General features: G+C 39.3%; 4 protein-coding genes across 6 annotated transcripts; 2 read left to right on the top strand and 2 right to left on the bottom strand.

The window, feature by feature from the left end:
* The first annotated feature begins 6,614 nt into the window (after nt 1-6,614).
* On the top strand, nt 6,615-12,953 carry LOC116266056 (very-long-chain aldehyde decarbonylase GL1-5-like). Its single transcript, XM_031647127.2, has 10 exons — nt 6,615-6,713; nt 6,912-7,135; nt 7,535-7,767; nt 9,666-9,885; nt 10,001-10,376; nt 10,889-10,996; nt 11,143-11,343; nt 12,060-12,158; nt 12,264-12,437; nt 12,590-12,953. The coding sequence occupies exons 1-10, from the start codon at nt 6,654-6,656 to the stop codon at nt 12,767-12,769; spliced, it is 1,875 nt and encodes a 624-aa protein (XP_031502987.1). The 5' UTR covers nt 6,615-6,653; the 3' UTR covers nt 12,770-12,953.
* Nucleotides 12,954-13,996: 1,043 nt separating this feature from the next.
* Nucleotides 13,997-15,963, bottom strand: LOC116266032 (uncharacterized). Its single transcript, XM_031647097.2, has 4 exons — nt 15,759-15,963; nt 15,408-15,622; nt 14,379-15,294; nt 13,997-14,296 (listed from the first exon to the last, which is right to left on the bottom strand). The coding sequence occupies exons 1-4, from the start codon at nt 15,840-15,842 to the stop codon at nt 14,228-14,230; spliced, it is 1,284 nt and encodes a 427-aa protein (XP_031502957.1). The 5' UTR covers nt 15,843-15,963; the 3' UTR covers nt 13,997-14,227.
* A 2,470-nt stretch (nt 15,964-18,433) lies between these two features.
* Nucleotides 18,434-22,982, bottom strand: LOC116266036 (uncharacterized). 3 transcript variants are annotated; one of them, XM_050080952.1, is made up of 3 exons: nt 21,814-22,982; nt 21,432-21,569; nt 21,048-21,274 (listed from the first exon to the last, which is right to left on the bottom strand). In XM_050080952.1, exons 1-3 carry the CDS (start codon nt 22,164-22,166, stop codon nt 21,232-21,234), a joined length of 534 nt encoding a protein of 177 aa, XP_049936909.1. In that variant the 5' UTR covers nt 22,167-22,982; the 3' UTR covers nt 21,048-21,231. The 3 variants fall into 3 exon arrangements, with proteins under 3 accessions (XP_031502963.1, XP_049936908.1, XP_049936909.1); XM_031647103.2 differs by lacking the exons at nt 21,048-21,274; nt 21,432-21,569 and adding an exon at nt 18,434-18,845; XM_050080951.1 differs by having other exon boundaries at nt 21,046-21,569.
* A 2,649-nt stretch (nt 22,983-25,631) lies between these two features.
* On the top strand, nt 25,632-26,798 carry LOC116265655 (uncharacterized). Its single transcript, XM_031646422.2, has one exon. It carries the CDS (start codon nt 25,808-25,810, stop codon nt 26,660-26,662), a length of 855 nt encoding a protein of 284 aa, XP_031502282.1. The 5' UTR covers nt 25,632-25,807; the 3' UTR covers nt 26,663-26,798.
* The last annotated feature ends 107 nt before the right edge of the window (nt 26,799-26,905 follow it).

Here is a 26,905-nt window from a genome sequence, read left to right as displayed (position 1 = left end):
TCGGTTATTGATTTTTGAACTTCTATTGAGAGGACTACCAGCATCGCGAAGGCGATGTTTCTAATGCGATTAACTGTAGATCAGCAGGTGCATGTGACCAAGACTGAGCCAACCATGTCATTATTCCATCATGGGGGTAGGTGCGTATGCCCTACCACCTCATTTGTATAAGGTTGGCTCAGTTTTGGTCACATAAATGTGCTGGTTTATATATATACAATCCCATTCGATCAACCGCATCAATCAATTGCAATGTCTTCTTCTGCAACATGCAAAGCATGCTCGATCTCCTCCAAGCACTCAGCCATACCTTCTCTAGTTTAAGGTTGACAGAGCTTGTTTACCGGCAGCTCGGCTGACTATCCAAGGTTTAATAATTGATGGGGGTAATGTAAATATGTGCTAATTGGATGAAATATAAATAATGTAACAACAAGTCACTCCCCATATCAGGCTCGGACCTCTAGTTTGGCGGATTCTACTTTGTTTCTTAGTAACTTCAGTTCCAGTCCTAAAATGGGTAGTAACTAAGACAACTAACTATTTAACAACCCATCTTTATAAGAACCTTAATATTTTTTACAACCCCAATTACAAGATTAACCTTTTCAAAGCGGAATATTACAAATAAGATACAACAACAAGACTGGTTTTTGACAAACATGAACTGTAAAAAAATTTTGTAAACATTATCTCTAGTACAAATAAATCAAAACTATTAAACGTGACTTGATTTCGTAGCCAAGGATGCACTATAAACACCTGGCCAACTTTGTTAACTTTGCTTTGAGACTTAGCAAAAATGATAAAAAAATATTACTTCCCAAATTAAACAGCTGCTAGAAGATAGACCCCCTCTTGCTTTATTGGTTTCTCATGCCTTCAGGCGACCCTTTCCCTTTCAAAATTTCATCTCCATCTCATGAGTTCAAAGAAGAGGCACCCCATAATTTAGTCCAAAGAATGAAATGACCTCAAGAGTAAGCAGGGGCCCAATATTTAATTTGCTTGTAAGGAAGACTGAGGGAATTGTGAAGAGTAATAGTTTTGTAAAGTAGACTGGCATGTGCCTGGAGTACTTGCATATGATTAGTATTATAAAAACCAAAGACAATTCTAGTAAGTGCTTAACATACTTGTCATTAGTAAGTGCTTAACATTCAAAACTAGTATCAGTTTTTGATAGATCGAGCTTTCATCCACAGCCTTTACTTCTCTAGTAACGTCCTTTTTGATAGGAAGTAAGAGGAACAGATCACGTAACATCAACGCAATGGGGCCACTACCATATTTACAATGAATTTTCCAATTTCAATATTTTATGGAAGCAAGAATCCATATTCAACATGCATACGAAGGAAAATGTCTGTTCCATCGTAAATGACAGTTCGACTGAACCTAGTTAAAGGTCTATTTCTCATATCGTACTTAATGTACAAATTGATAATGACAAGTCTGCAACTCTAGACCCACAAGTAAATTCCAACAGAAACACTAGTGTAATAAATAGTGTGCCACCCAAGGAGTAAGGAAGGCAAAATAATGAATATACTTTAATCGGCTGTTTGGTATACTTAGAATAATGGAATTTTAGAATCAAAATGTTTATTTAAGAAAAAAAAATAAGAATTATTAAACAAACATGGTATATTGTTTCCAAAATTAGGAAACTAAGGCCTGAAATTTTGAGTTTGAGAAAGAATTATGATTCTGTAACAGCCAGTCGTATTTTTCCTCGTAGAGAAGAGAATTGAGTATCATACATACCAATAAGTGAGTTAATTTGTCCGTTCACATGTTGTGGTAGTTCGCACGTCATCGTTTCAAACTTTTACTAATTATAATTATGACCGTCGTTATTGTTCTGTAAATGTCTCTTCTCGGTCACTATTGTAATAATTAAGTATCATGTTATATATATATATATATATATATATATATATATATATACACACATATATATAACTTTTCGATGTCATCAGTTAGCTCACTTAGACACTCTTGGCTCATTGTCGGTAACTCACTTAAAAACTCTTTGTATGTTGCCAATGGCTTTTTTGAAAACTTTTGGCAAGTTTTTTATTTATTTATTTAAGGGTGAGTGATTCATTTCACTACCCCTAAGAGAGGCCACTCACCCCCTCTCCGTGCCCATCCTTTGGGTTTTCACAGAGCATGTTTCGGGGTCTTTTTATGGTCCAGAGATAAAACGCATTAGGACGTGACAATGACCACTACAAAACTCAAACTTGAGTTATTAGAAGTGCTGGACCACCTTGCCACCCAATACGTTGCCAAGGGTTTGTAAGATATTAAAATATGTAATGTTCAGATTTTTCAAATATGGGTGGTGATAGAACTTAGTACTCGACGAGCATAAAATTGATCATGGGGTCCGGCACGACAACTAAGTGGGCCAGGCTTGGATTGCTGGCAAGGACTTCGGGCTAGCCCGAGCCCCAATTTATCAAGCCTTGGCTCAGGGAGGGCCCGATGCCTAGCCTTCAATGTCCCACTCTGTTTCATGTGAAATAAATAACCATTTTAATGAAAGAAGGGTGTCTGAAGACCAGACCGTTGAGGACGATTTTTCCACTTCTCCTTTAGAAGTTGCTAACCATTGTTTTATTTGAGATGCACTCAAAGTACTACAGTGAGTTCCATATACCTCGATTGCACCAAATGCATGGATCAATTCCAAAATAAATTAATCTACTTTAAAAAAAATAAATTTCACAATTTGGGAAAAAGCATTGAAGAGAACAGGAAATCAAGATCAACATTGTGATGGATATCTACCAAAATTTTCCAGCCAAGACTCTTTATCTACTTAAATGGTTTTTGTCGAGGTTAATGTCTGGAAAAAATCATACGAGCTAAAACAATGAGAATCTAATAATAAAAAGTGATTGGTGTGGCCAATGACACTTACATTGTCCTGTTGCTCACATGAAGAATGCACTTAGAGGGATCAATCTCATACTCGTAGCATTTGATAGCATTTGAGATAATGACAAGAAGTAGTATGAGATAATGATTGAAGTATAAGATAATGATGTGTATGAGATAATGACAATGGTATGAGATAACAACAGATATATGAGATTACGTGTACGAAATAACAAAAGATATATGAGATAATGACAAATATATGCGATAACGCTATGAGCAAGACAAAAAAAAAATCCCAAATTTTTTTATGGTTTCATTTTCCGTCCCTACAAAAAGTTTCTTTTTGGATTAATCAGAAGTATTTTTTGTCATTATTAAAATCACGCATGAAAAATCCATACATGGCATGGTGTATATAACCAACTCTTTGATTTTGATTTTTAAAGTGTCTTTTTTTTCAATCTTCTCTTATTCATATGATTTAATGGGTTGATGCAAAACATATATTAACTTGATCATTCGTTAGACTTTAATGGTATTTGTATAATAAGAAAATTGAACAGTTCCCATGGCATGATAATAAAAAATCAACATTTTTCATGAAAAAAACTTGAATCAAAGCATGTTTTATATCAAATTAGTCTTTATAACTATGTGAAGATGTTTATATATATTGTATTTAAAATAGTTTTTGAACAAAAAATCAATGGGTATATATATATATAATGCTGGCAGTAGGCTCACTTAGAAACTATTGGTACGCCACGGATGGTATGCTTTGGTGTGATGCTAGCAGCCAGCTCACTTAAAAGCTATTGGTACGTCGCTGATGGTTCCCTTGGAGACTCTTAACATGTCACCAATGATTCCCTTAAAAAGATAAAATGTTAAGAGTTTCAAATAAAAGTAGACGTCCGGCACCCGTTTTGGCTTGATGGCTGGGCTGCTGGCAAAGGTGTGGAACCTACCCGGGCCAGTTTGATGTCCAGCACTATTGTTTTGTGATGATACTTGGCTGAAATTTGGAAGATGGCACTGGCTTACTCTTTTTTGTCCATTGTAGATTAAAAAAATTAAGCATGAATTTAAGCTATTAAGCATAAGACCTGTTGATAATGTGCTTGTGATTTTTGCAATTACTAGGAGGCTGCGTTTTCTTTTAAAAAAAAAGTCAATCTACTCAAATACTCAGCTCCAGCACTAGATCTTGAGGCTTTGCCTATTCAAACAACAAATGAAATTTAAGCAAAACCCTTCTCATAATATCCGACCAACCCACTTGATGCCCCACTAGTTGAGGTTGTCTGGGCATACCCTTGTCATAGCACTGTGGCAGCACATTTGAATGATCGACAAGCAGCACATTTGAATGATCAACAAGCTTGGTGGTGAGCAAAGGAAGAGTCACATATAGGCAGGTGTGGGTAGTTGCCTACTTAACTCCATGAAAGATTTTTACTTTCATATTGATGCTTCAAAAGTATGGACATATCAACGAGTCAGGCTGGGCTAGAACTCACGCTCGACTTGAGTCGGCTCATACTCGAGTTTGACTCATCTAGTAAACGAGTCGAGTTAGAGTTTAAATTAAAACTCGAGCTATAAAATGAGCAGTGTCGAGTTAGAGTTTAAATTAAAACTCGAGCTATAAAATGAGCAGAGTCAAGTTCCAAGAGATCCTTTAAACTCAACTCAGTTGGTATATGTTTCATTTTTATTTCTTCCCCTTGCTTTCTTTTTCATTTTTCATTTCTTCCTCCTTACTACTCTCTCGCTCCTTCTTATTATTCTTCTTACTCCTCACCGCCTTTTTTTCTCGAGCTGCGACTGCAAGTGGCAACCCCTCTCTTTCTTTCTTCTTCTTCTTTACCACTTTTCTCCATCTCTCTTTTTCTTATGGGCTGCAACCACAGGAATGGAAGACATGGGGAGGTACTCTCTCTCTCTCACACACACACACACCTCTGCTTCTTTCTATCTCTTCTCCTCCTCCTCCTCCTTCTTCCCCTTATCCTCTCTCTCTCTCTCTCTCTCTCTCTCTCTCTCTCACGTTGAAGGTTTCAAAAGCCCTCGACCTGGTTCAGGGTTTCAGAACAAGAACCCTCGATCGAGGGTTTTGAGAATATGTAAAAAATTGTTCATAAATTAAGGTATTGACATGGGTGAGATGGATAGGCACCTAGAATCACTCCCTCTTTGCTGCTGCCACCAACATTGTCTCACCTTCTTTTCTTCGGAATCCAACGGCTAGAGTTTTTCTGATGATACAAGACGCCATCAATTATTTGCTGATCAGCCGGAGATTTAACGACTAGTAAACACATACATTTCTAGCTAATTTGATGATTGTTTGTTTATAACAAGATGTTTATAACAAGAAGACGATGATTATTCCCTTGGCAATGAGCTTTAAATGAGTCGAGCTCGAACTTGTCCCATAAAGCTTGGCTCATGCTCGAGTCTTGAGATCGAGTCGAGCAATATATGAGTCGAGCTGAGTTCGAATTGGCTAAGTTTGGGTTTGACTCTCTCATTTGAACATCTCAATTAAAAAGATTGGCTGATGTGGTGACTCTTAAAGACGTGAGGATTCTTTAATTAATGTTTTTTTATCCAAAACTTATGGCTCAACCACTGGTACAGAGGCGAAGCTGGTTTTATATACCATGTCATGTATGAATTTTTTGTGTGTCATTTTAATCATGACAAAAAACGCCTATGATTAATACAAAAAGAAAATTTTGTAGGGACCAAAACACAAATGGTAAAAAGAAGATTTTGATAATGCATATTATTATAACTTATATACCATGCAAAAAAGCATTTTTATTTATTTATTTTGTCCTGCTTATAGCATTATATAATATATCTGTCATTATCTCATACAGATTATCTTATACTTTTGTTATTATCTCATACTTTTATCTTATTCTATTATCATTATTTCATACTCATGTCGTTATATATTAGTCATTATCTCAAACGTTGCGAGTATGAGATAATAAGAATGAGATGACAACAAGAGTGTGATAATGATAAAAATAGAGGGCATGTGATAATGGGTATGAGATAATGGTAGAAAACATGAGATAATGAGTATCAAATAACGATATAGGTATAAGATAATGGATAATGACAAAGGCTATGAGATGATTGGTAATGACACAGGTTATGAGATCATGTGTAGGAGATAAAGGAGAAGGGTAGAAAGTAATGACAGAGATATGATATAATAATAAAGACATAAGATAACATCATAATTAAAATGTTCATTGTAGACATGTAATGGTTGTGCATTAAAATAAATATGCATATTAATGAGTGACGTTGTTATGAGGCGATATTAATGAGTAACCTTCTTATGAGGCGGTGTACCGATCTAGTATGGAGGAAGATGACGTCGTATGAGCATTGCTGTGGGGCCTCGTAATCACTAAGACAGCGAAGGGCAACTGACGGTACGGATGCGAAGTATGGTGGCCTTGGTAGTTCCCACCCGATCCAGTCCGTCCATTTCACCAGCCGAAGGAACAGAACAGTCGTTGCTCACCATGCAGAGGGACGCCACGCGTAGAGGCTGACGCAAGGAAGCGGTAAAAGTCCATACGAATCAAACTTGTGTAACTTTTCCTCTTGCCGGGGAAAAATTTTCAAACATCCAACGGCCTAGAACTCGTTTCCTCTATAAACAAGGGCGGAACGATCCCACTTCATAGCAGGAGAGAAGCTGGGAGAAGTAGGGAGTCAGTAGGATATGCGAGATGGCTTCACACCCAGGCCCCCTTACTGACTGGCCATGGGAGATACTCGGTTCTTACAAGGTGACCAATGCTCCCTGTGATAACGCTCAAAAGAGCAGCATAGCTGTAGAAAATGTCGTCGCCTTTCATACTCTGTTTCAGTTTCATGTTCATCACCGTCAGGTTCTTTTTAGTGGCTCCGTTTCTGCAGGGTCTTTCTGTTTAATTTGTTCACGAGTATTCTTTTGTGTTTCTTCTCTGGTTTTGGTCCATCTTCAGTATACCGTGCTGCTGCCCTTCATCGGCCATGCCGCCCACACTCTCTACAACAGTAAACCCGCGGACAGGGACTACACTCTCCTCTGCCCATTCTACCTGCTCGTGAGCAGGATTATCCACGACCAACTGTGGATCAGTTGGTCGCGCTTTCAGAATGCGAGAAGCAAGCACCAAATTCAAAGCAGAGGCATCGAGTTTCGGCAAGTGGACAGAGAAAGGCGCTGGTATCTCTCCCTCCCTCTCTCTCTCTCTCTCTCTCTCTCTCTCTCTCTCACACACACACACACACATTCGCTGTCTCTGTTTTGTATATATGCCGGTACGTCATCATTATTGCTTTGTCAACTTGATGGGTGTTTGGTACCAAAACCATATCTATGGACAGTAAACACACAGGGAACCATGAAAACTCCATGACCGAGATGGTCAGTGCCATCGGTCTAGTCCATTGGATCCTATACGTGGATTCCAGCATGACCACGTGGGGTGGCCGGAAAGTTGCCTGGCCGAGCTGAGGTGGGGTGAACTCCGTCCCCAGCTTGGTCCTGGCCGTTCTTCTTGTGGACTCAACTGTGCTGGTGTTGGTTAAGATTGATAAGGGCCATGTTGGTGATTCTGTGCAGGGACGACCAGGCCATCATGCACGCCATTGTCACATATCTATTGCATGTGTTTATTCCAGAAGCCTCGCACCTGCCTCTGTGGAACTCCAAGGGCTTGCTCTTCACTGCCCTTGTGCATGCTGGGCCGGTGGAGTTTATGTACTACTGGGCTCATAGGGCTTTGCACCATCATTTCTTCTATACTCGTTATCATTCTCACCACCACTCATCTTTCGTCACAGAGCCCATCACCTGTAAGTTCCCCTGCTTACCTTCCTCAGTTCCTTGCTTCTCTGTTTGTGTATCAGAGAGAGTGAGAGAGAGAGATGACACTTTTGAAAATGGCAGCCTAAGAATCGGCTAAAATCCATTCCATTTGCCTGTAGAGTGGTTTTCTTTTAAGAGAAGCCTTCAATACAGAGATCACTTGTTGGGCTCTTTTTTTGAAACTAAAGTTCCTGCAGAGTGAACAGTCAGTCCTGTTAGACATGGCTAAGTTGGAAAGTAAGAGAGTTGAAACTTGGTCTGAAGTCTTTTTTCAACTTAAACAGCCTCCTCCATATTATCTGCCCACATCATTTCTACTAGGATTTGACAGAGATGACTTCGAATCACTGTGCTTTCTTTTTATGTTAGGCAAGCTAAGAGCTGTCTATGCCAACTGAATCACTTTCAGTGCTGAACTTATAGGTTCTGCCAACAGACTCCCCTCGGCCCTCCCTGCTGAATTCTTTAGTCTATTGAAGGTCTAAACTTCTAAGTCCTGGAGCCTCTTTTGTTCCTCGATCATTTCCTGCATGCTTACTCAACTAGCTAGATGCTTTGAGAATCAGCGTAGTCATTAGAGATGTCAGGAAACCTTCTTCTTCTTCTTTTGCTTTTTTTTTTTCCCTCTTTCTCTTGCTGTCATCTGTTTAAGGTCGGTGGACCACCTTGGAAGGTCAAAAGGATATTCTTTGATGAGCGAAAAATCTTACTTCCTTACTCGAAACGTGACCCGAGTTTCATATGTCACATGGATGTAGGTGCGGTTGGGGTACGGATATTTTAAAAAATGTAGGTATGAGAGTACCGCGGGATATGTATGTATGCAAAATAACACAAAAAGTAAAAGCAATATTTAAATAGACAAGTGATATAGATAAAAATTTTATGTTAGTGAATAATAATTTTAAAAATAAAATGAAAACTGAGTTGAAAAAATTTAAATCAAATAAAACTGTGCAGTTTGGATCAATTTCAATCTGTGGCTTGTATCCAGAAACAGCAATCACAGAGCTTCAGGAAGGTAGCTCATTAGCATCAATAAGCATGATGAATTTGAGATACTTGATCTTGTACGTGACATGGGGAGGCACGTAGGAACTCAACAAGGACAAACTTGGCAGCGGGGAAAGTACTCAAATGTGTCCATATACCCACTTTAAGTAAAAGTATGACAACACGAGTGTGTGGACTGTTATTGAAGTACTTATGTGATTTGAGAAGAAAGGTCTTTAAAATCTACCTTCTCACAGCCACTTAAAACTTTGGAATGTGAAAGATTTCAATATATTCACAATCACTATGTTGAAAAACAACATCGACAGTGGTATCCATACCGGTAAACAATGATTCATAATAAAATGTACGCGTGCATAATTGCCCGTAACTTTTGCTTACCTTATTTTCTTGCGCTATATGAAGAATGGTCTAGCATGTCTGATCAGTTGCAGCCCAGCTATGGATTATTTTTCAGTTTTCCTACGCTAAGTTTTCCATACATTCATCATATTACATGTTACAAGATCAGTTCAAAAAGTTGTTTTTGCTGTAAGCCTGTACGCGTTGGTGCTTATCTCGAAGGCAAGAGTAGGATGTCAACAGATTCTCGATTCAAAATGGATATATTCTTATCTATATATGTTTTTCATATATTTATATATTCCAATACGAATACCAACAAAAAAAAAATTATATCCGAATCTAAAATCTTATTTCACAATCTGAATCTAGTTTTTACATTTATATCTGAATTTATATCTGTATCTGAATCCGAATTTTAAACCAAATTTGGCTTATTTTCCAAATGTAAAAACCCTTCACATTAAGGGCGTCATGTATTTTTTATGCACATAAATATAATCAATCATTTGTGCCCTGCGTTTGGCAGCTGTTGTTCATCCATTCGCGGAGCATTTACTGTATTTGGCAATCTTCCTTCCGGGAGTTGTGGTCCCTTGGATCACAAGGACGGGCTCGCTCGTCGCAGTATGCGGCTATGTGACATTTATTGATCTCATGAACAACTTAGGCCACTGCAACATTGAGTTCATCCCCAAATGGACCTTCGCCATTTTCCCTCCACTCAAATACATCATGTACACTCCCACGTAAGTATACATCTTCTCTTTATCTCTTAGCACACATCAAAGCTCATTCTAAGAGCTTTATTGTTAGATGCTTTGCTAACTTTGGATGTGTGTTACTGTGTTTGGTCAACATCAGGTTTCACTCTCTCCATCACTCCCAAGTTCACACCAATTTCTGTCTGTTCATGCCCATATACGATTACATGTTCGGTACGGTCGACAAGACTACGGATTCTCTATACGAGACGTCGATCGACGGACGGGAACAGATGACAGATGTTGTGCATCTAACCCATCCAACTAGCATCCACTCCATTTGGCAAATCCGGTTCGGCTTCGCCTACCTCGCAGCTGAACCATACTGCACCAAGTGGTACTTCTGGCTTTTGTGGCCTTTCACTGCTGTCTTGGCACTGTTGACATGGATGTTCGGGGCCACCTTCACTGTCGAGAAGATCCGACTTGATAAGCTCAAGATCCAAACTTGGGCCATCCCACGCTTCTGTTTTCAGGTGATATTCAATACTGCCTTTTTAAGTATGTTGTTGTTCCTTTCTGTAGTTAACGTCATTGTCACTCTTCTCACAAACATCATCCCCGTCCCTCGACAATTAAGAAGCGGCAAGAAGAACAAAAGAAGATTAATGTATGAAATAATTGCGAATAGCAGCTCTCCAACCGAATCCTGCCCATCATTAATTTCCTATTTTTTTGTTGTTTCTGGAAATGCCAAAAGCGTTTAAAAGACAGGAAGGACACCACAGGCTGTCTGAATTTTTCTGGCCATTTGGGCCTCTGCCCGGTAGATGGTAGTTGGGAACTTGGGATCAGAATTGAAGATTTTGATTGAAGCTCTTCCGAGCTTTAAGAGTTGAAGATTTTACTTCCATGTTCTGTATCTAAAAACTTGGTTAGGGGCCATTTCCTTTTGGGATAAAGTAGTAAGGGGAAGACCGAAGACCCGTCACGTATTTATTGTTTCGTCTTCCATTGTTGCTCCCATTTACTGTTCATTTATATGCAGTACAATCTCGCTTGGCAAAAAGAAACAATCAACAGCATGATAAAGGAAGCCATCAAAGACGCAGATGCCAAGGGCGTGAAGGTCCTAACTCTAGGCCTTCACAACCAGGTAAGGCTCGCACCGTCTTTACCGGCACCAGTGCACCACGTGATTGGTGAATGAGCCGTGAGAAGGTGCACTTTCCTCTCAGCGATATTGGAAAGCATTATGATGGGGATTTTCACAGATTTTTGTTGATTTGTACGTGAGAGCAGAGAGAGGAGCTTGACGAAGACGGCAAGAGTTACTTGGACGGCGTCGGGAACGTGAAGGTGAAGGTGGTGGACGGCTGCTCTTTAGCTGCTGCAGTGGTGATGAATAACATACCTCAGGGGGCTACGCAGGTCCTGGTGTGTGGCACGCTCACTAAAACTGGCTACGCTGTTGTGCGTGCTTTGTGCCAGAGAGGAACCAAGGTGAAATCCCCATTCACCTTTTCTTCCCCTTCTTTTACCATAGTGAATTTCTCAATGGATATTTGTCAAACCGACGTTAACAGCAACAATAATCTAGTGGATTTCTTCCCTAATGCTCTTCTAAATTCATGAAGCAAGGAAACCATTCCCACATGAATACATCTTATATTCTTCTGGTTTGGGTTTTGCTAAATTCATAAAAGGAAACCATTCCCCACATGAATACATCTTATATTCTTCTGGTCTGGGTTTATCAGACATCTTAAGCACCTCCATTTCAGCAGATTTATCCGTATCTTTTAGCATAATTGAACTTGCACATGTGGTTATACTTGCTTATTCACTAATAATCATGCTCTCGATTGGAGTCAGTTTATTCAGAAAATGAATACAAGATAAACCATCGGTTCTTTTCATATTTCTAGAAACTCGTCTATATAAGAAAAATGATTCATTTACAGAGTTCCTGGTAAGTTGGTATTGGTATCGGGTGTTCGTCAATTCCAGCCCATTATCTATGGATAAGGTTTTTTTTTTTCTGAGGGATTTCTGCTAAGTAAATTATGGAGAGAACTTGTGATCAAGATTGATTAAAACAAATAATGATTCTGATTAATCGATTATGTCATGATTAAGCATACAACGAGGATTCACGTTTATAGTTGCCGCCTGTTGAAGCAAAAGGACTTTAACACTGCACTTTCTTGGATTTTCAGGTTTTTACAATCACGGAGGAGGAGCTTCAGGGTCTCAAATCGAAGGTCCCAGCTGAGCTCCATGACCGTCTTGAACTTGTTCACTGCTATGACTGCAAGGTACCCTTGCTTCTTTCATCCGCCCTGCAACTCAAACTGCCACTAAAATTTTCTCTGTCATGTCCCTTGAATTTAGTCTCCCTGAGAATCTCATCTACGTTTCAGGTATGGCTAGTGGGAGATGGGCTGAGCACTCGAGTGCAAAGGAAGGCACCGAAAGGGACGCTCTTTGTTCCGTTTTCTCAGTTCCCCCCAACCGCTGTGCGCTCCGACTGCACTTACCATACCACTCCAGCCATGGCCATTCCCAAGGCTTTAGAGAACGTGCACTCTTGCGAGGTGAGTCCCCTGGAGCCACAGCTCATGGCCTAATTGAACTTGTAAACCCCACCCTCTTCTTGGTTGGATGAAGCCTACATATGGTTGCATTTCACATAGAACATTTGAAAAAAACTAGTCTACATATCGCTGATGGGTGCAAATGTGTGCAGAATTGGCTGCCAAGGAGGGTGATGAGTGCATGGCGTATTGCTGGAATTGTGCACGCGCTGGAAGGGTGGGACACTCACGAGTGCGGTGAGAAGATGCTGGATATGAAGGAAGTACTCGATGCAGCTATCAGTCATGGCTTCCGCCCTCTAGAAGTTGCACGTTCCTTGCAATTTCCATAAGCCTAAGGCGCCTGTGATGTGAACCTTGAAGCTACCCTAGGGGTCCTCCTGCTTGGCTTAATGAATAATTTACTTTCAGTTTTTTTCTTTTTTCGCCTTTTAATGATAAACTCAGCTTCAAGTGCTTACTATTGGCTGTTCTGTTCTTAAAGATCTTGCTAATGGGAAACCTGAGTTGGCCTTAGATTCTTCTCTTCTTAAGTTTCAACTTTCAATTTGTCAAACGACTCAAACCCATTCATGTCTGCTCAGAGCAACTTGGTTCATCTCCTGATGAGCTTTTCCGATGAGCTTTGCCATAAGATGGCTATTAACTGTTCGTGGCATCAAAGTAGGATTTCAGGAAAAGAAGGGAGTAAGGGTAGTATGTCTTGTCTGACTGCATCAAAGGACAATTGAAGTCTGCAGTAAAAAAGCTAGAATTTCACAAGGGTAGGGACAGTATCAGCATTTGATGGATGTTTTTGCATGATTCACTAAAGAAAACGAATACAGTGCCATCTCTTAGGATCACATTTGCAGCTTTAAAGTTAGCAATTTCAACCGGCACCCGTGTGCCTTTCGTGAGAGAAAACTGTAGCCGTTTTTTCTATGTTCACAAATCTTTAGTCCACAATCACCAGACTAGCCAATCATAATTTACAGTGATAATGTTACGTTGCAAAAGCAAAATAAAAAGTGGTCACCTGGAAATGGAAATTCAATTGAAGTGCGATATGTGTATTGTGATAAAATTACAAATTTATTTTGATTGTAGCATCTGCTGCCACCCATGTAGGAAAACTCGCCAGATTATTCACATACTGAAAGTTTTGGGCATCTTAAGAACCTTATCAACTTGCATCTCATACTACAAAGTACCTTGGTTTTGTAATTTTCTGGTACAAGATAGTTACTAGCGGATTAAAATCTGCCACAACATTTGCCAGTTTGGGTCAAGTCAGAGGCAAGTTTTTTTTCACAGTCGGACTTGAAATGCAATTGGTTGTAGACACAAGTTTTTTCTGGGGGAATGTATTGCAGTTTGCGACATAACATATACATTGGGGAAAACATGAAACTAGTGATACCGAACACATGCACTATAGACTGCAAAACTAACTAGTAGCAGTAGATCACAAAGTCTGTTTCTAGGAATTGAATGCATCATAATCCATTTCATTTTATTTTTCACGCATGGTTTAGAAAACAAGTGACACGGCGACCAATAACCAATGCTTCACACTGTTGCACCAAACTTCTATTTCCATAAAACAAAAAACACATGCATACACAAAAGACCCAGAGAACTCATCTTTGTACCTCTACTAAACTTTCTGAACCTTGAAACAACATTAGATTCCTCTACATTTTTAATCTTTTCGATAAAATGCACAAAAGTACATACAGTCTTTAGCAACACAGCAGCACACACAATCACGCTGGTACGCAAGAAGGATGACTGGAATATGCTTCACATTAACCTTTAGCTAAAGCCCTTTCTAGTCTCACCTGGAATGGGGTTGAATGCCAAGTCACTCTTTGATCCTGCAGCATATAAAATTTGTCAATTTTATTTTTATTTTCATACGCATAATCTTTCAAGTCACTCTTCTGTTTGACTTGGTACCTCTCTGTATTTACTGGTTGTATTTGGTATTCCTTTAATCCCACTGCTAAATTTCTCTGAGAATTCATCTGAGGCCGAAGATTTACTACGGTTTCCCCCTGGAGACCGGTATTCTGATTCTTGAGGAGGCATCCTGTTGATATTTCCATCTGTTAATGGCCCAAAAACCATTCTAGATTTTCCAATGTTACTTGAGTAAAGATTATCATCCTTGAAATTCTCTGCAATGGTGTTAATAGGGCTTAACCAGTTTGAGAGACTAGCATCCACCCGCATTTCTTGCTTTGTATCAGAACTGAAACTGATCAATGCTTCTTGTTCACATGGAATGTTTTCTTTCCTTCCTAATATTGGTTTATTCCTCGCTTCCCGGGTCTTCAGAGCTTTCCATTGTGATGCATTTTCAACGGGGTTTAGCACGGGATGAACATATAGACTCCGATCGCGTGCATGACTGATCGCCATGGTTGGTCTCTGGTTCACAGCTTCATTCTTGGTTGATGGTAGTGAAACACCTTTGGTTTCTGACTCGACAGAAGAAGCAGAATACCATTCAAACAGTTCCCCTTCTTCAACATCTGCATCGTCAGCTTCATCTTCATCATCATCACAGTCATCATCAGTAGGATCATCATCAGCATCGTCATCTTCATCATGTGTGCAATTGCGGTATCTGTGAGAAACTGGGTATGAAACGCTGGAGGTAGTACAGTCATCCTTGGGAGGTGTCAGAGTTTCGCATTTGTTTTCTTTTGATTCATATTCTGATCCTTCTTTTTCTTCTTGTTCTGTTGGAAATTTCGGCTCTTCTTCATTAGGAATCTCCGAATATGTTTTTACCTGGAGATCAAACTTGACCTTCCTCTGGGGTCTAGAGCTCAGTGCCTCTGTTTTTCCTGTTTTCTCTATTCTCTCCCTGAGCGAGTGAAAAGGGTACTTACAAGGGAAATTCTAAAGACAAAAGGGATACAAAAGCGGAAAAATGAACAAGGAGGTAAGGAAATAGAAAAAATAAGCTTAATATCTGACCTGGACTCTAAAATCGAAGTTCCCTGGATCTCTGACGTGGGCGACTTAAAGGAATTAGTTGGAGCCTTCAAGGAACAAACTGGTATCTGAGAGTCTGTCGCGATTGGCTTCAAAACACAAGTTGGTAGCTGCGGTTCTATGATCGGTGGCTTCAAAGAGCAAGTTTGAACGTTCAAGGAGCAAGCTGCTAGCTGAGACTCATGGCGTTCATAATTCTGAAAACAAAATAAAGCATGAATTAGGACAACAAATCATCAAAACCAGCAGCAAGTAATATGCATCAAACTTCTTATTCTTTTTCTTGACCACGAAGCGAAAACAGTTATCAAAATGGTAGAAGTTAGAGCATACCGTGTTCCTCGGAAGGACTTTGGGCTTTTTCTTTCGCCCTGTTCTCCCGTTAGAACCACCAAAACAAGCAAGAAAACAACCCATGTCTCAGGTAGGACTGAGTCGGAGAATGAGCTTGATGGGGACGATCTACGAGATGAGGAAATGGTGGGTGTTCAAGGAAGCATGGAAAGAGAAAGGGGAAAATGTGTGGGCCGTTGGTCTTCTTCGGACATCGGAGAAAAGGCTACCCTGAAATGCAGGACAAAATGGTCAAATAATTCGAAAAATATGACCGTTGGTACTCCACTAGGTTGGAAATGTATAGCTGTTGCGTTTTGGGGGACGTGGGGCACATAGTCGCAAGTATCTATAGTCGTTTGAAATAAAGCAAACAACAAAAGAAATGTTTGAACTTGAAGTGAGGCGCTCCCCTTTTATTTATTTATTTGTCTAGTTATTTATCTATTTATTTGGCCTCTCTTTCAATTTCTCTCTCTCTCTCTACGTCAAGTCCATTGTTAAGGTTTTTTGGCGCTCTATCTTATCCCTACTTTTACTCATCATTTTTGCTTTTGTTTTGTTGTATGCTTTGGCTCTTAGATTTGTTGGATTTTTTTTTTTGTCGGTCCTCCTTCATGCTCTCACAGTCTTTCGGCCTCCTGCAATTGTCCTGAGAATGTTGATCAGAACATTAAAAGCATTCTCTAAGATGGTAATCAGGCCTCGAATTGTCTGATTGCGTCGGGTTGAAAGTGTTGGGGTTACCAACTTTAGTTGAACGTATAAGTCATTTTTATGTTTTTGGTGGTAACGTTTGACAACTGACATTCCTCCATCGACTTTTTCATTTGTTTCAAATATGACCTGTCATCTTGTAATGATTAACATATTTTTCTCTCTCACACCTCTTCATATCACTTTTGGTGCAGTCTGCCTTTCATTTTTCCTCTGCTTTGTTAACCTCCCGTCGCTCACCCTTCTATTCTTGCATCTTTTGTTTTTCCGTAGATTCATTTTGTCTTCTTGTTACCTAGACTCATTTGGTTCTTCTTTTGCATGGTTTTCAACTCGGTCCCTTTAGTCTTCCGGCCCCTTTTTCATGCTATTGTTTTTGTCTAGCTTTTTCTTGTTGGTCACATCAATACATTTGACTACTTACAATGTCTTGCTAATCAGTGGCTTGTCTGTCTTGCCGTGGCTAAGTCTTGGATTCACCTTTTTACCTCATGTCATTTCTTTTGTGGTGTTCTTCTCTCTGCATGGTCTTCCATTGTTCGCAGCCCTCTAAACATGTCCTTCATTTGTCTTTTTTTTCTTTATTGTTCTTCTCTCACCTGTCATTTTCTTGGGGTCACGTCTAAAAGTTGTGACTTATATCCTCTTAGTGGTGCATTTGGAAGGAGCGCAACAATAGGATTTTTAGGGTCGCCTCCTCATCACCGGATTCTGTGACATGCCTTATACAGGATGATGTCCACTTTGTTATTGGGCTAGGGCACTGTCTTTCGCTTGTTGTTGTGTTACTCTGTCGCTTTTAGCTTTAACGGATTGTTCTTATATATATAAGACTTGTCTCCAAATTTTGTTATACATTCTTATTTTATCAGCTCTTTCTCTCTGTCTCTCTCCCAACAACTAAATACATAATGAATTAGATACTTAAAATTCACTGCGCCGTGTCTTCCTCTAATTGTTGATGCCTCATCGACAACATAAACCTTCTTTTATTACTTTTATATATTAATTTACTTATTCTCTTCTCCCTATCAAAAGAGAAAAACTAACAAAGGTGGATTCAATATACCGTTGTTACTGAACTCCAGTACGACCAATATAAATTTAAGAATCCTTCGAAAAGATCTGAATGTTGCCCACCTGCTAGGGTCTTCATTTTTAGCTCTCAATCTGAAATATTATACGGAGTTCCTTAAAAATATTGAACAAGATATATGAAAAATGCTTCACTTACTCCAAGTTTGGCATTGTACGGGTTGTCCTTCTTTTGTTTTCTCAAGGAACCTCCTCGAAAAAAATTATGATTTGGTCTTTGTATTCTCAAATCTTGATGTCCATCCCCTAAATAACTTTGTTCATATGGTTTCAAATAACGTACCTTTATTTTCACATGCAGTACCAGACATTGTTCTTTATGTTGAGGAAAGAAAAAACTAGACCTGAATAAAAATTTTGATAATGTTCTGCACAAGATAATTCATCTCACAACCAACCTGTTGTGGAGGAAATTTACCAATGTGTCACATTTGTTAGGAGCATCAACGGGTCAGATGTCCACAGTACTTAACTGGTCCAGATCCATATCCAAGTAAGAGGTGCCCGTACCATATATGAACTGCAACATATTTGGATAATGGATCTCTCACAGGAGAAAGACATAGGAGGGTCCGGTAGAAGATATGGATCAAACTAGGTAACGCATGATGCAGCAATATGTTTTATGGTTATTCTCTCGAATTTTTTCCATCATACATTTAGAAGTTGGGTTAGAGCAGAGAATCTGATTTAGCGCGAGACTTCGAAGCAATAACTGACCCATTTTATTAATCAGATCTGTACAGGCATAAGCTTTGTGGTGCCAGAATAGGCCAAACTTTAATACATATTCTGCTCATAAGATATGGTTGTACAGGTTTATAGCATACAGTAAAAGGAAAAAGAGGATTCGTAACTGGAACAAAGAAATCAAAACTATGATTCAGTTATTATTTTGGACATAGTTCCAACAGCTTTACAGAATACAAGAAATTGTCAAACTGTCCTTATATTCAAATTCAAAATGATAATGTAAGCATCTACATATAATATTACAATTAAATTGGATCCAATAATACAGATATTCCAAGGAAAAATGACAGCTCCTAATATTCTTCCCCTAGTCCATGACATGTTAATGACCAATCCCCAGATTTTTAGGGTGAAGGAGAACAAAATGCATAGACCCTCTAAGTCAAAGAATGTTAGCTTGCTGCCAGTAATTGTTTCTTTCGCAGAGTGTTGCTCCCGAATGAAGCAGCAAGTGACACTCACATTAGCACACATACACATGAATCAAAGCCATCATCATCATAATCATCATCACTTGAATCACTGCACACAATAAATGATATGGAATTAGGAAACAAAGAAAAAAGCTTCATACACCAAAGTAAATGACGGAGAATCAGTTTGTCTAAATCTCTATCTTCTTCACCACTACATCATGACAAAATAAAACAGAAGAATGTTTCCTTTTGAAGCATATTAGGACTATTCAGCATTCTATGTTGAACGAATTTATAAAATGTAAAAGTGCATGGGCGGGGCATGCCTATCAAAAAGTCAAGCACGTGTAAACTTGGAAATGAAACTTCTGACGCAATGCAAATTTATTGTGGCATGAAAATATGATGCATCTTATATTCTGAAATGTAACAGTCCCTGCAACAACATTGATCAACCATAACTTGGTGATTAATTAGCTCCATGAATCATATATTCTGAAACAGCATGTATGACTAATGAGAAGCACGGTTAACACTTAAGTGCCACCAGTCAGTTATATCATAACTTTTTTCTCTCAAAGTCAATTATCCTTGATTGCAGGCAACCTGTGGTACACTACCATTCAACTTTCATGTTGGGTAAATGTGTGTTGTCTACAAAAGTCAATTAAAGATTTCATCATCTGAAAAGAGGATGCAAGGAGTGCATGAAGATGATCATGCCATTCTTGAGTTTCTATTTGTTGGTGGAGGGTCGGGTTAGTTTTTGAATTTCTCTATTTGTGGGAGGAGAACTCAATTAGGTGTAGAATTTTTCTGTTGGATCTAGATGTTCAATTATCAGAGAGTTCCAGTGGCTAAGCACGGTCCTCTGTTTTCCACTATTTTCTGTGTGGAATGAATTCAAAAAGAGAAGAGAAAGGATAAAATATGAATGATTGACCAAGGGATAATGAAGGGAAAAAAAAGAAAAAAAAAAAGGGTTTCTCGATCTCAACAAGAAGGTATGGCATACTGACAGAATTGACAGAGGAACCTTAGAGACAAAAAGTGGGATTGGAAGTTGATGGAAAAATGGTTTAAAATGTATTTTAATAGGAAGAACATGGAAAGCAGACAAACAAGTGCAAAAACGATGACTGGGCTGAAGCTTGGCAGAGGCTAAATTGGATGAGAGTATGGAAACTATTTCTTAATAAACTTTAGGTTCTTGGCATTTATGGCAGCTGAAAGGAAAAGATCAAGCAGAGAAGGAAGAAAAACAGAAAAACATGTCCAGTACGTAGATTGTAGAGATTGATTTCCAATGTCAATTGATCACTGAATCACAAAAGTAAGATCCATAATCTAATTCATAAGATATGTCATTATGATGGGTTTTAGGAAGATGGAGCTCTAGGATAGATAGACAGAACACTCTTGTGACTGAAAGAGATCAGCACTAGGTTGAACATTCTGCGAGTCCAAAGAGACAAAAGCTATAAGGCTTGACATGCACCCTAGCATATTTATTCTTTTGAGTTGGCAAATGGCTGCCATATCAAATACATTGCATATACCACTATCATTTGGTTGGTATCTGGATTCCTTGCAAACTTTGTAACATACTTATCAGCCATCGTTTCACCCTCATCCATCTCATGTGCCTCGACAGCATCACTTTTCAATTCTTTAGGAGAGCCCTCAATACATTGAAAAAGCATCACATGTAGCTAAAATATTCTACACCAGGACCTCGATACCAAACATAACCATATCAGTGATGCCTTAGATCCTTAATCGTTTGTAGATTACTCAGTTTCCTTTTTAGTTCTGGAATGACCGACAGAAAATGATTACCAATTTCTGCATCAATACGCACCATATGCCTCTTCTATAGAAGTTATTGAACAAGTAGAATCTGCAGGATGAAGAGAAGCCAACTACTACATCTGCAGCATCTGAAATAGACAGTCTGCTTGGCATGCTAAAAAATAATTTGAATACCAAAGTTTTATCCCTATAGCCCAAAAACTGAACCGATTAATAACTCAATGCCTAACACGCAGTCCAAACGCTAGAAGAACATAAAAAGCTAGTTTAAAGATGAAATCCATAGTTCCACCTTCGCATGCACATGTTGCAGATAGCTGCTCCATGTACGTTAGTATCTCGCACAGACTAAATATACAAACCGTGTTCAGTGCCAACACATCAAATGTAGCAGCGCTGCAGGTGAAGAAGCATCACCTTGCATTATTTCCTGCCCAAAAGTAGGGACATCAGTTTACTATTTGAATCTGTAAACCTTAACCGTTCATCTTGGGGGCAGCTTTTGACCGGCATGCTGCAATCCATAAATGCTTCAGCACGTAAATTAAGATAACGACAAAGCCACTTGAATGCAAACACATAAAAAAACAGAAATAGTTTTTTTCAGCAACTTAACTGTTTGAAGAGTCTATTCTGAATTATTCCAACTTCCAAGACTCCTAAATTCCAAATGACATCTTTTAATCATAATCGGGTCTCCTAGTGTTTATGCATGTGATATATCTGCAAGCAAGGATACGCCAAGAGAAACCTTCCATCACCGACCCCATAGCAGGTTATGCATCTAATTGATAAAAACTCACATGGTCTGCGGTACAAAAGCAAAGTTGGCTTCAACCTCACAGTACCTACTGTCAATCTGTAAGGTTTATAAATTGACCTTGTTATAACCGTCCAGGGTGGCTTGTACAGTATTAGGTGTTGATGAGATGCACGCATGGAGACGTATTCCAGATAGCAAAGAAAGGTACACCAAGGTTTATTTTCTTTTTCAGAAAACTGAAACTGCGTGTTTAATCTGTATGAGGTATCACCAAAAAAACCATGCATTACTCAATGCAGTGTTCAATAAGTGTTCAATGAGAATACATATTAGAAAGCTACAGTCCTCAACAACGAGAAAACAGATTGCAAAGAAATGGAGAAAAATGGAACGAGCAAACAATAAGAAGAAGACGAAGCATTGATTCAGAAACTCATATACCAAACAGAATTCACAACGGAAAGGACGACTAATTCATAAAAGGTTCAACGAAGATTACCTTGGAACGAACTCACGAACATGCACGAGCTTTTTGCCGTTCTCATCGTTCCACTGAACTTTTCTCCTGGAATTCGCCGGCGCGTTAGCCATTCTCTTGGAACTCCTGTTCTTCTGGGGAGACATCAAACAATTCGGATCCCCAAATACCATTGTCGCCTCACCCTTTTCCTCTTCTTTCTCACCGTCATCATTACCATGCTCCTGTTGGGGCGTGAAATCCTCTTTCTCGATGCCGGCAATTTTCTTATACTTCTTCCTCTTCTTCTTCCTCGTCTTCTTCGAATCGTCACGACTCGAAGCACTAAGATCCATTGTAAAAAAATTACGCACGGACCTTTTTACCCGATTCATCAAACGTGTTATTTGACCGATCCCTCGTCAAGAATCCATTCAGAAGGAAATCAAGTAAGGAGCAAAACGAAACACCCATCTTCGCCATTCCTTCATTCAGAACAAGATGAAGATGAATGATGAACCCAAACTGCTACCTTCCGGCACAGAAACAAAACAACCCGAAAATGGGTGCCCACCAAAAGCATCATAACTTCTCAATTCTGATCAACCTCACCCCACTATTCAAACAAAACAGGACATAGAAAAGGAATTGCAGGTAAGAAAAATGGAGAAAACTACTGATCGATTCTCATGCCGTGTTGCATCATCGATACTGTGATTAAACAAACAAAATCTCGAGAATGAAGTCTCTGGCAGGGAGTAAAGCTGACATACAAGATCGAGGTGATCAATTTAATTAATCAAGGATGAGGCATGCGAACGGAATGAATAAGAACAAAGAGCCAAAGGTATCTGATTCTGATAATTAAAAGCAACAATAAAACTGATCTCGGAAAATTCGGTTCTTTGTTTAATCATAACACGTAAGATCTGGTGGCATGCTTAGCAATTAATTAAGGATAAAAAAGAAAAAGGAACGACGGTGTCGTTTGAGGGAAGGAAGAGAAGTTGGAGGTTTGTTTCGGAGGGAAACAAGGAAGTTGTCCAATCGCGTTTGGCTGACGATTTCGGCAATCCGATCTGAGTCCAGTAAATTGCTCGACTCGGCTCCCCTTACTCTGCGTTGGCTTTGGCTGAGCGAACAGCTTCGTGGAGGACAGCCACGAAGACGACCCCATTAAGGTGGTGACTCGGCTGGAGATGAGTTGTGAAGGCTCCCCTTTATTCTCTGTAGAGTGGTGTGTTCGTTTAGCTTTGATGAAGATAAAAAACTATCGATTTCGATTCTGTTTGGCAATTGTACGTTTTAGAATAAGAAATTTTAGACGGATTGTCCGAAACATGCGCGAAATAAATTTACTTGTGCGAGATATTCGAATCTTGCAGATCGCGGTTGACTTCTTTTTAAATTTTATGATGAAAAGGCAAGCTAAAAAGTCGATATTATTTATAAAAGCGACAATTTCCGATTGAAGATTGAAATGCTCGAAACGTCATTGAAAATATTTTGATACAAAGAAGCATGCGTTCTTGAGCTAACGCTTCTATAAATATGATGAGCTTATATCCATGAGAACAACATCCATAATCACATTCTATTTTATGCGACAATGACATAATGTCCTTGAAAAAAATGCATTTTAAGATCATGTGCTTCAAAAATACAATATAAGTTTGTACTTAGAAAGGCCGAAATGTTCCCACATATAAGAAATTTTAGTCGTAGCCCATAAAATTATTTGTTAACAACAGGTCGCAAGTGATTAAAATTGGATCTAAAAAGACAGAACTAGAAACAATATATCATTTTTTTAAAATTTCAGCAAATAGATTTTAGCGGACCTGAATTGATTTAAGAGTTGGCTGTTATTTACGCATAAAAAAATATACATAGATCCGTCTAAAAATATGAGCTATTACATGGTTCGACCCTAAAGGGTTGTTTGGCAATTGGAACGTTCTATGAGTGTAACATGAATTTACTTCAAAAATTAGTTGTAGATTCATGAAACACTAGGGCTAAATGTTTGTGAATCTGCTCAAAAAACTTGGATAAATTCATGAAACACACTAACAAATTCATAAAAGATACTGTAGATTTAATACTAGTAGTGAGTCCATTGGGGATAATTCGATATTAAATCCATTTAGTCAGTTTGGGTAAAAAAAAAAAAGATCCAATTACTAGTTGAATACGACATTCATGACCAAATCTAAATTTGAGTTGGGGACTCAGAAACAACACTAGGATGTGATAAAAATCCAACCTCATATGTATAAATGATGAATCTTGTTCTAGTCATATCTGAATTTAGTTTAGAAAATGGGATTACAATCTGGATTTGAATCTAGAACCAACCACACGATAAATGCTGGACCCAGCCAGAAACAAACTAACCAGACCTCGTTGGTGCATGTAGTTCCCTAAATGAAGGTATCGGATTCAATAGCGCTAGGGTCCAACCTATACAATCTACCAACTACTTTTACAGTTTTTTACTTTTGGGTAAACAACACTATTGCAATAGGGTCCAGAGCTTGGTTGGCACCTAACCAAAAGTTAGTATACCATTATCTTGGCGCTACACTCTATCTTCATAAGGTGAATCGGTGACGCATCGCTAATATGCCAATCAACCACTCTATGCCCCTTGAGGCAGTTTACTGATCACTTAAACCTCACACATTAAACAATAAATCCAACTTACGGAATCGATAATTGAGAATGCTATCCAATTTTATGATATCTAATTCAATTTTGGGTTATGAATGTACATACCCACTGGCACATGTAGGGTGGTGTGTGCAATTGACCACACTAGCCCATAAAAATGTTTTATTTTTTTATTGGTACGTCTTCAATTTTGTATTTATTTTCATATAAGTACTCCTTAATGATTAAAAGTTAAGTTATTAGTGCCCATTAGCTAGAAATTTCTGTTTCCACCATTGGGGTGTTTGTCCCGCAACTAATTCAAATTTATGAATATGATCCATATAAATATGAGGGGGGGGGGGGGGGGGGGGAGGATAATCAAATTCAAGTACTGGGTCCAACTGCATCTCTGGCTTATTGTTCACATTTATTCAGCCTTACTCCTTAATTAATTTTTAAAATTAAACTTGTCTTCCAATTATGTCGGTCATAAAATAACATCGAAAAAGGAGTTGTAAAAAGAGTCAAATGATATGAAGTTCATTCATGCGTGTATGGCGAGCTACTAGCTGTGACTAAATTTAAAAAATAAAAATGTGCAAATGTGGATGGTGGGTTTGTCAATAGTTCAAGGTTGTATTCGAGAAAAAAAGAAATTCACACAAAAAATTATTCTTTTGATGTGCTTATAAAGATCTGCTCGAGAAATTATAAATACCTCACTAAGTTTATAAAATGATTTACAAAACACATGCTTTACGAACGGAAATTTTCGAAGAACTTAAAAACGTTTTTCTCTTATACGAGAACATTTAAATGGAAAATTTTTCACAAGCTACACCATTTTTAATTGGTCTTTTCACCATTTTGTTGTACACTTATTTGAGTATGATGTGAAGTCCAAAGATGAAGAAGTGTACGTGACAAATGATAAATTAATGTCTAGTCGCCTTAAAACAATACGATTTATATATATATTTGCAGAAATTATCATTTTATTAAGGGTGAAATCATATTTTAATATTTTCGTTCATAAAGCGTGAATAATAACCTGCTCCGTACATGTATGCAGCTGTTATATATATATATATATATATATATAGAGTTGAGCAGCAGTCATTTGTGACGGTAAAAAAACTCAAAGTCCGTATGATCCAGATAAAAACCTGTACATTAGACGAGACCCGATTCGACCCGAAACATATTCCACGACGACTGAGTCGCCACCCTCTCTCTCTCTCTCTCTCTCTCTGACTCTGCGGGTCGTCGTCTTCATCCTTCATTTCTTCCACCAGCCACCGTTGCTCCATTCTGTTCCTTATTCTCTTCCGTCGAACTTCCGAAGTCTTAATCTGTCTTCCATGAGCGGCAGGAGGACTCGATGGGCTCGCTAGCAACTCATTTCTCGGCCTTCCTCTTCCTCTTTCCGCTGGGCGTCCGGCGCCTCGTCTGCGCCTTCTCCCTCTACCTTAGGTCTCCTCCCCATTACCAATCGCGGACATGGTACATTTCCGAGCCCAAATGGAAGAACCTTGACCTTTACGTCCTCTGCGTCACCCTCCCCCTCGCCGCCTTCTCTGAGGTCTTCTGGTTCCTCACCTTCAACGGCCAAGGAGCCTATCGGTTCTCCTTCTTCCAGGAAGCTGCCGTCATCCTTCTCTTCTGGCTGATCGTCCTCATCGTGCTGATCCGCGAGAATTTGGATGTTCCCTTCTTCCATGAGAACGTTCTCTTCCTTTTTGCCGGCGTCGCCTTCTTGGTCGATTGCGCCACCCTCGGCAAGGACGCCGGCTCAGGCCTCGCCGGCCGGTCTTACCAGATTCTTGCGGGGCTGAGCCTCGTCTGCTCGGCTTCTTGCCTTCTGCTTTCCTACCAGCCGAGGGCATTCGTCGCTGAGTTTGCGCTTTCGGCGGGGCTTGTGCTCAAAGGGACGTGGTTCTTGCAGTCGGGCCTCTCGTTGTTTTCGTCGGGCTTCTTGCCTAGCGGATGCCATCGAGCTGGGGGGCTGAATGGTAGCGTGAAGTGTGAATTGGAGGAGGATGGTTTGAGGGGAATGGCTATAATCGATCTTTTGTTTGTGGGGCACGCCCTTGGGGTGTTGATTCTGAGCGTCGCCATGTTTGGAATGATCTCTCGTAAGCACGACTCTAGATTCACGGCTGGTGGATTATCTCTGGGAGAGAGAGAGTCAGAGGCTATGTTGATGCACCCGCTTCCGACCTTCGAACTCGAGTGAAATTGTTCCAAAATGACTGCTTGTTTTGTTAAAACCTTTTACCCTTCCTGGTAGTTTATTATTGGGGCTTGTGCTCGGTGTAATCAATTACGATGATGGAAGAATATGCTCTGACTTTGTGCCGCTTGGCGAGCCAGTTCCGGTCTTGTTCGGTTTTGCTTATGTGATTAGTTCGGGGACAGACAGGCCTCAGATATAGCACTGCCAAAAAATTCTCAATTACATTTGTCTGACTCGAGTTCT

Source organism: Nymphaea colorata, chromosome 12, assembly GCF_008831285.2.
Source record: "Nymphaea colorata isolate Beijing-Zhang1983 chromosome 12, ASM883128v2, whole genome shotgun sequence".
NCBI lineage: Eukaryota > Viridiplantae > Streptophyta > Magnoliopsida > Nymphaeales > Nymphaeaceae > Nymphaea > Nymphaea colorata.
Note: the sequence above shows the minus strand (reverse complement) of the source record. Positions and strands in the feature narration are given on the sequence as shown.

What these genes read in the sequence shown, in the direction of transcription:
- LOC116266056 (XM_031647127.2), top strand. Translation starts at nt 6,654, where the DNA reads ATGGCTTCACACCCAGGCCCCCTTACTGACTGGCCATGGGAGATACTC. An exon ending in AGATACTCGGTTCTTACAAG is followed by an intron (nt 6,714 to 6,911) that starts GTGACCAATGCT and finishes GTCCATCTTCAG; the next exon opens with TATACCGTGCTGCTGCCCTT. An exon ending in AGAACGTGCACTCTTGCGAG is followed by an intron (nt 12,438 to 12,589) that starts GTGAGTCCCCTG and finishes AAATGTGTGCAG; the next exon opens with AATTGGCTGCCAAGGAGGGT.
- LOC116266032 (XM_031647097.2), bottom strand. Translation starts at nt 15,842, where the DNA reads ATGGGTTGTTTTCTTGCTTGTTTTGGTGGTTCTAACGGGAGAACAGGG. An exon ending in ACTTCGATTTTAGAGTCCAG is followed by an intron (nt 15,295 to 15,407) that starts GTCAGATATTAA and finishes TCACTCGCTCAG; the next exon opens with GGAGAGAATAGAGAAAACAG. An exon ending in CAACCAGTAAATACAGAGAG is followed by an intron (nt 14,297 to 14,378) that starts GTACCAAGTCAA and finishes TATATGCTGCAG; the next exon opens with GATCAAAGAGTGACTTGGCA.
- LOC116266036 (XM_050080951.1), bottom strand. Translation starts at nt 22,166, where the DNA reads ATGAATCGGGTAAAAAGGTCCGTGCGTAATTTTTTTACAATGGATCTT. An exon ending in GTTCGTGAGTTCGTTCCAAG is followed by an intron (nt 21,570 to 21,813) that starts GTAATCTTCGTT and finishes TACCTCATACAG; the next exon opens with ATTAAACACGCAGTTTCAGT.
- LOC116265655 (XM_031646422.2), top strand. Translation starts at nt 25,808, where the DNA reads ATGGGCTCGCTAGCAACTCATTTCTCGGCCTTCCTCTTCCTCTTTCCG.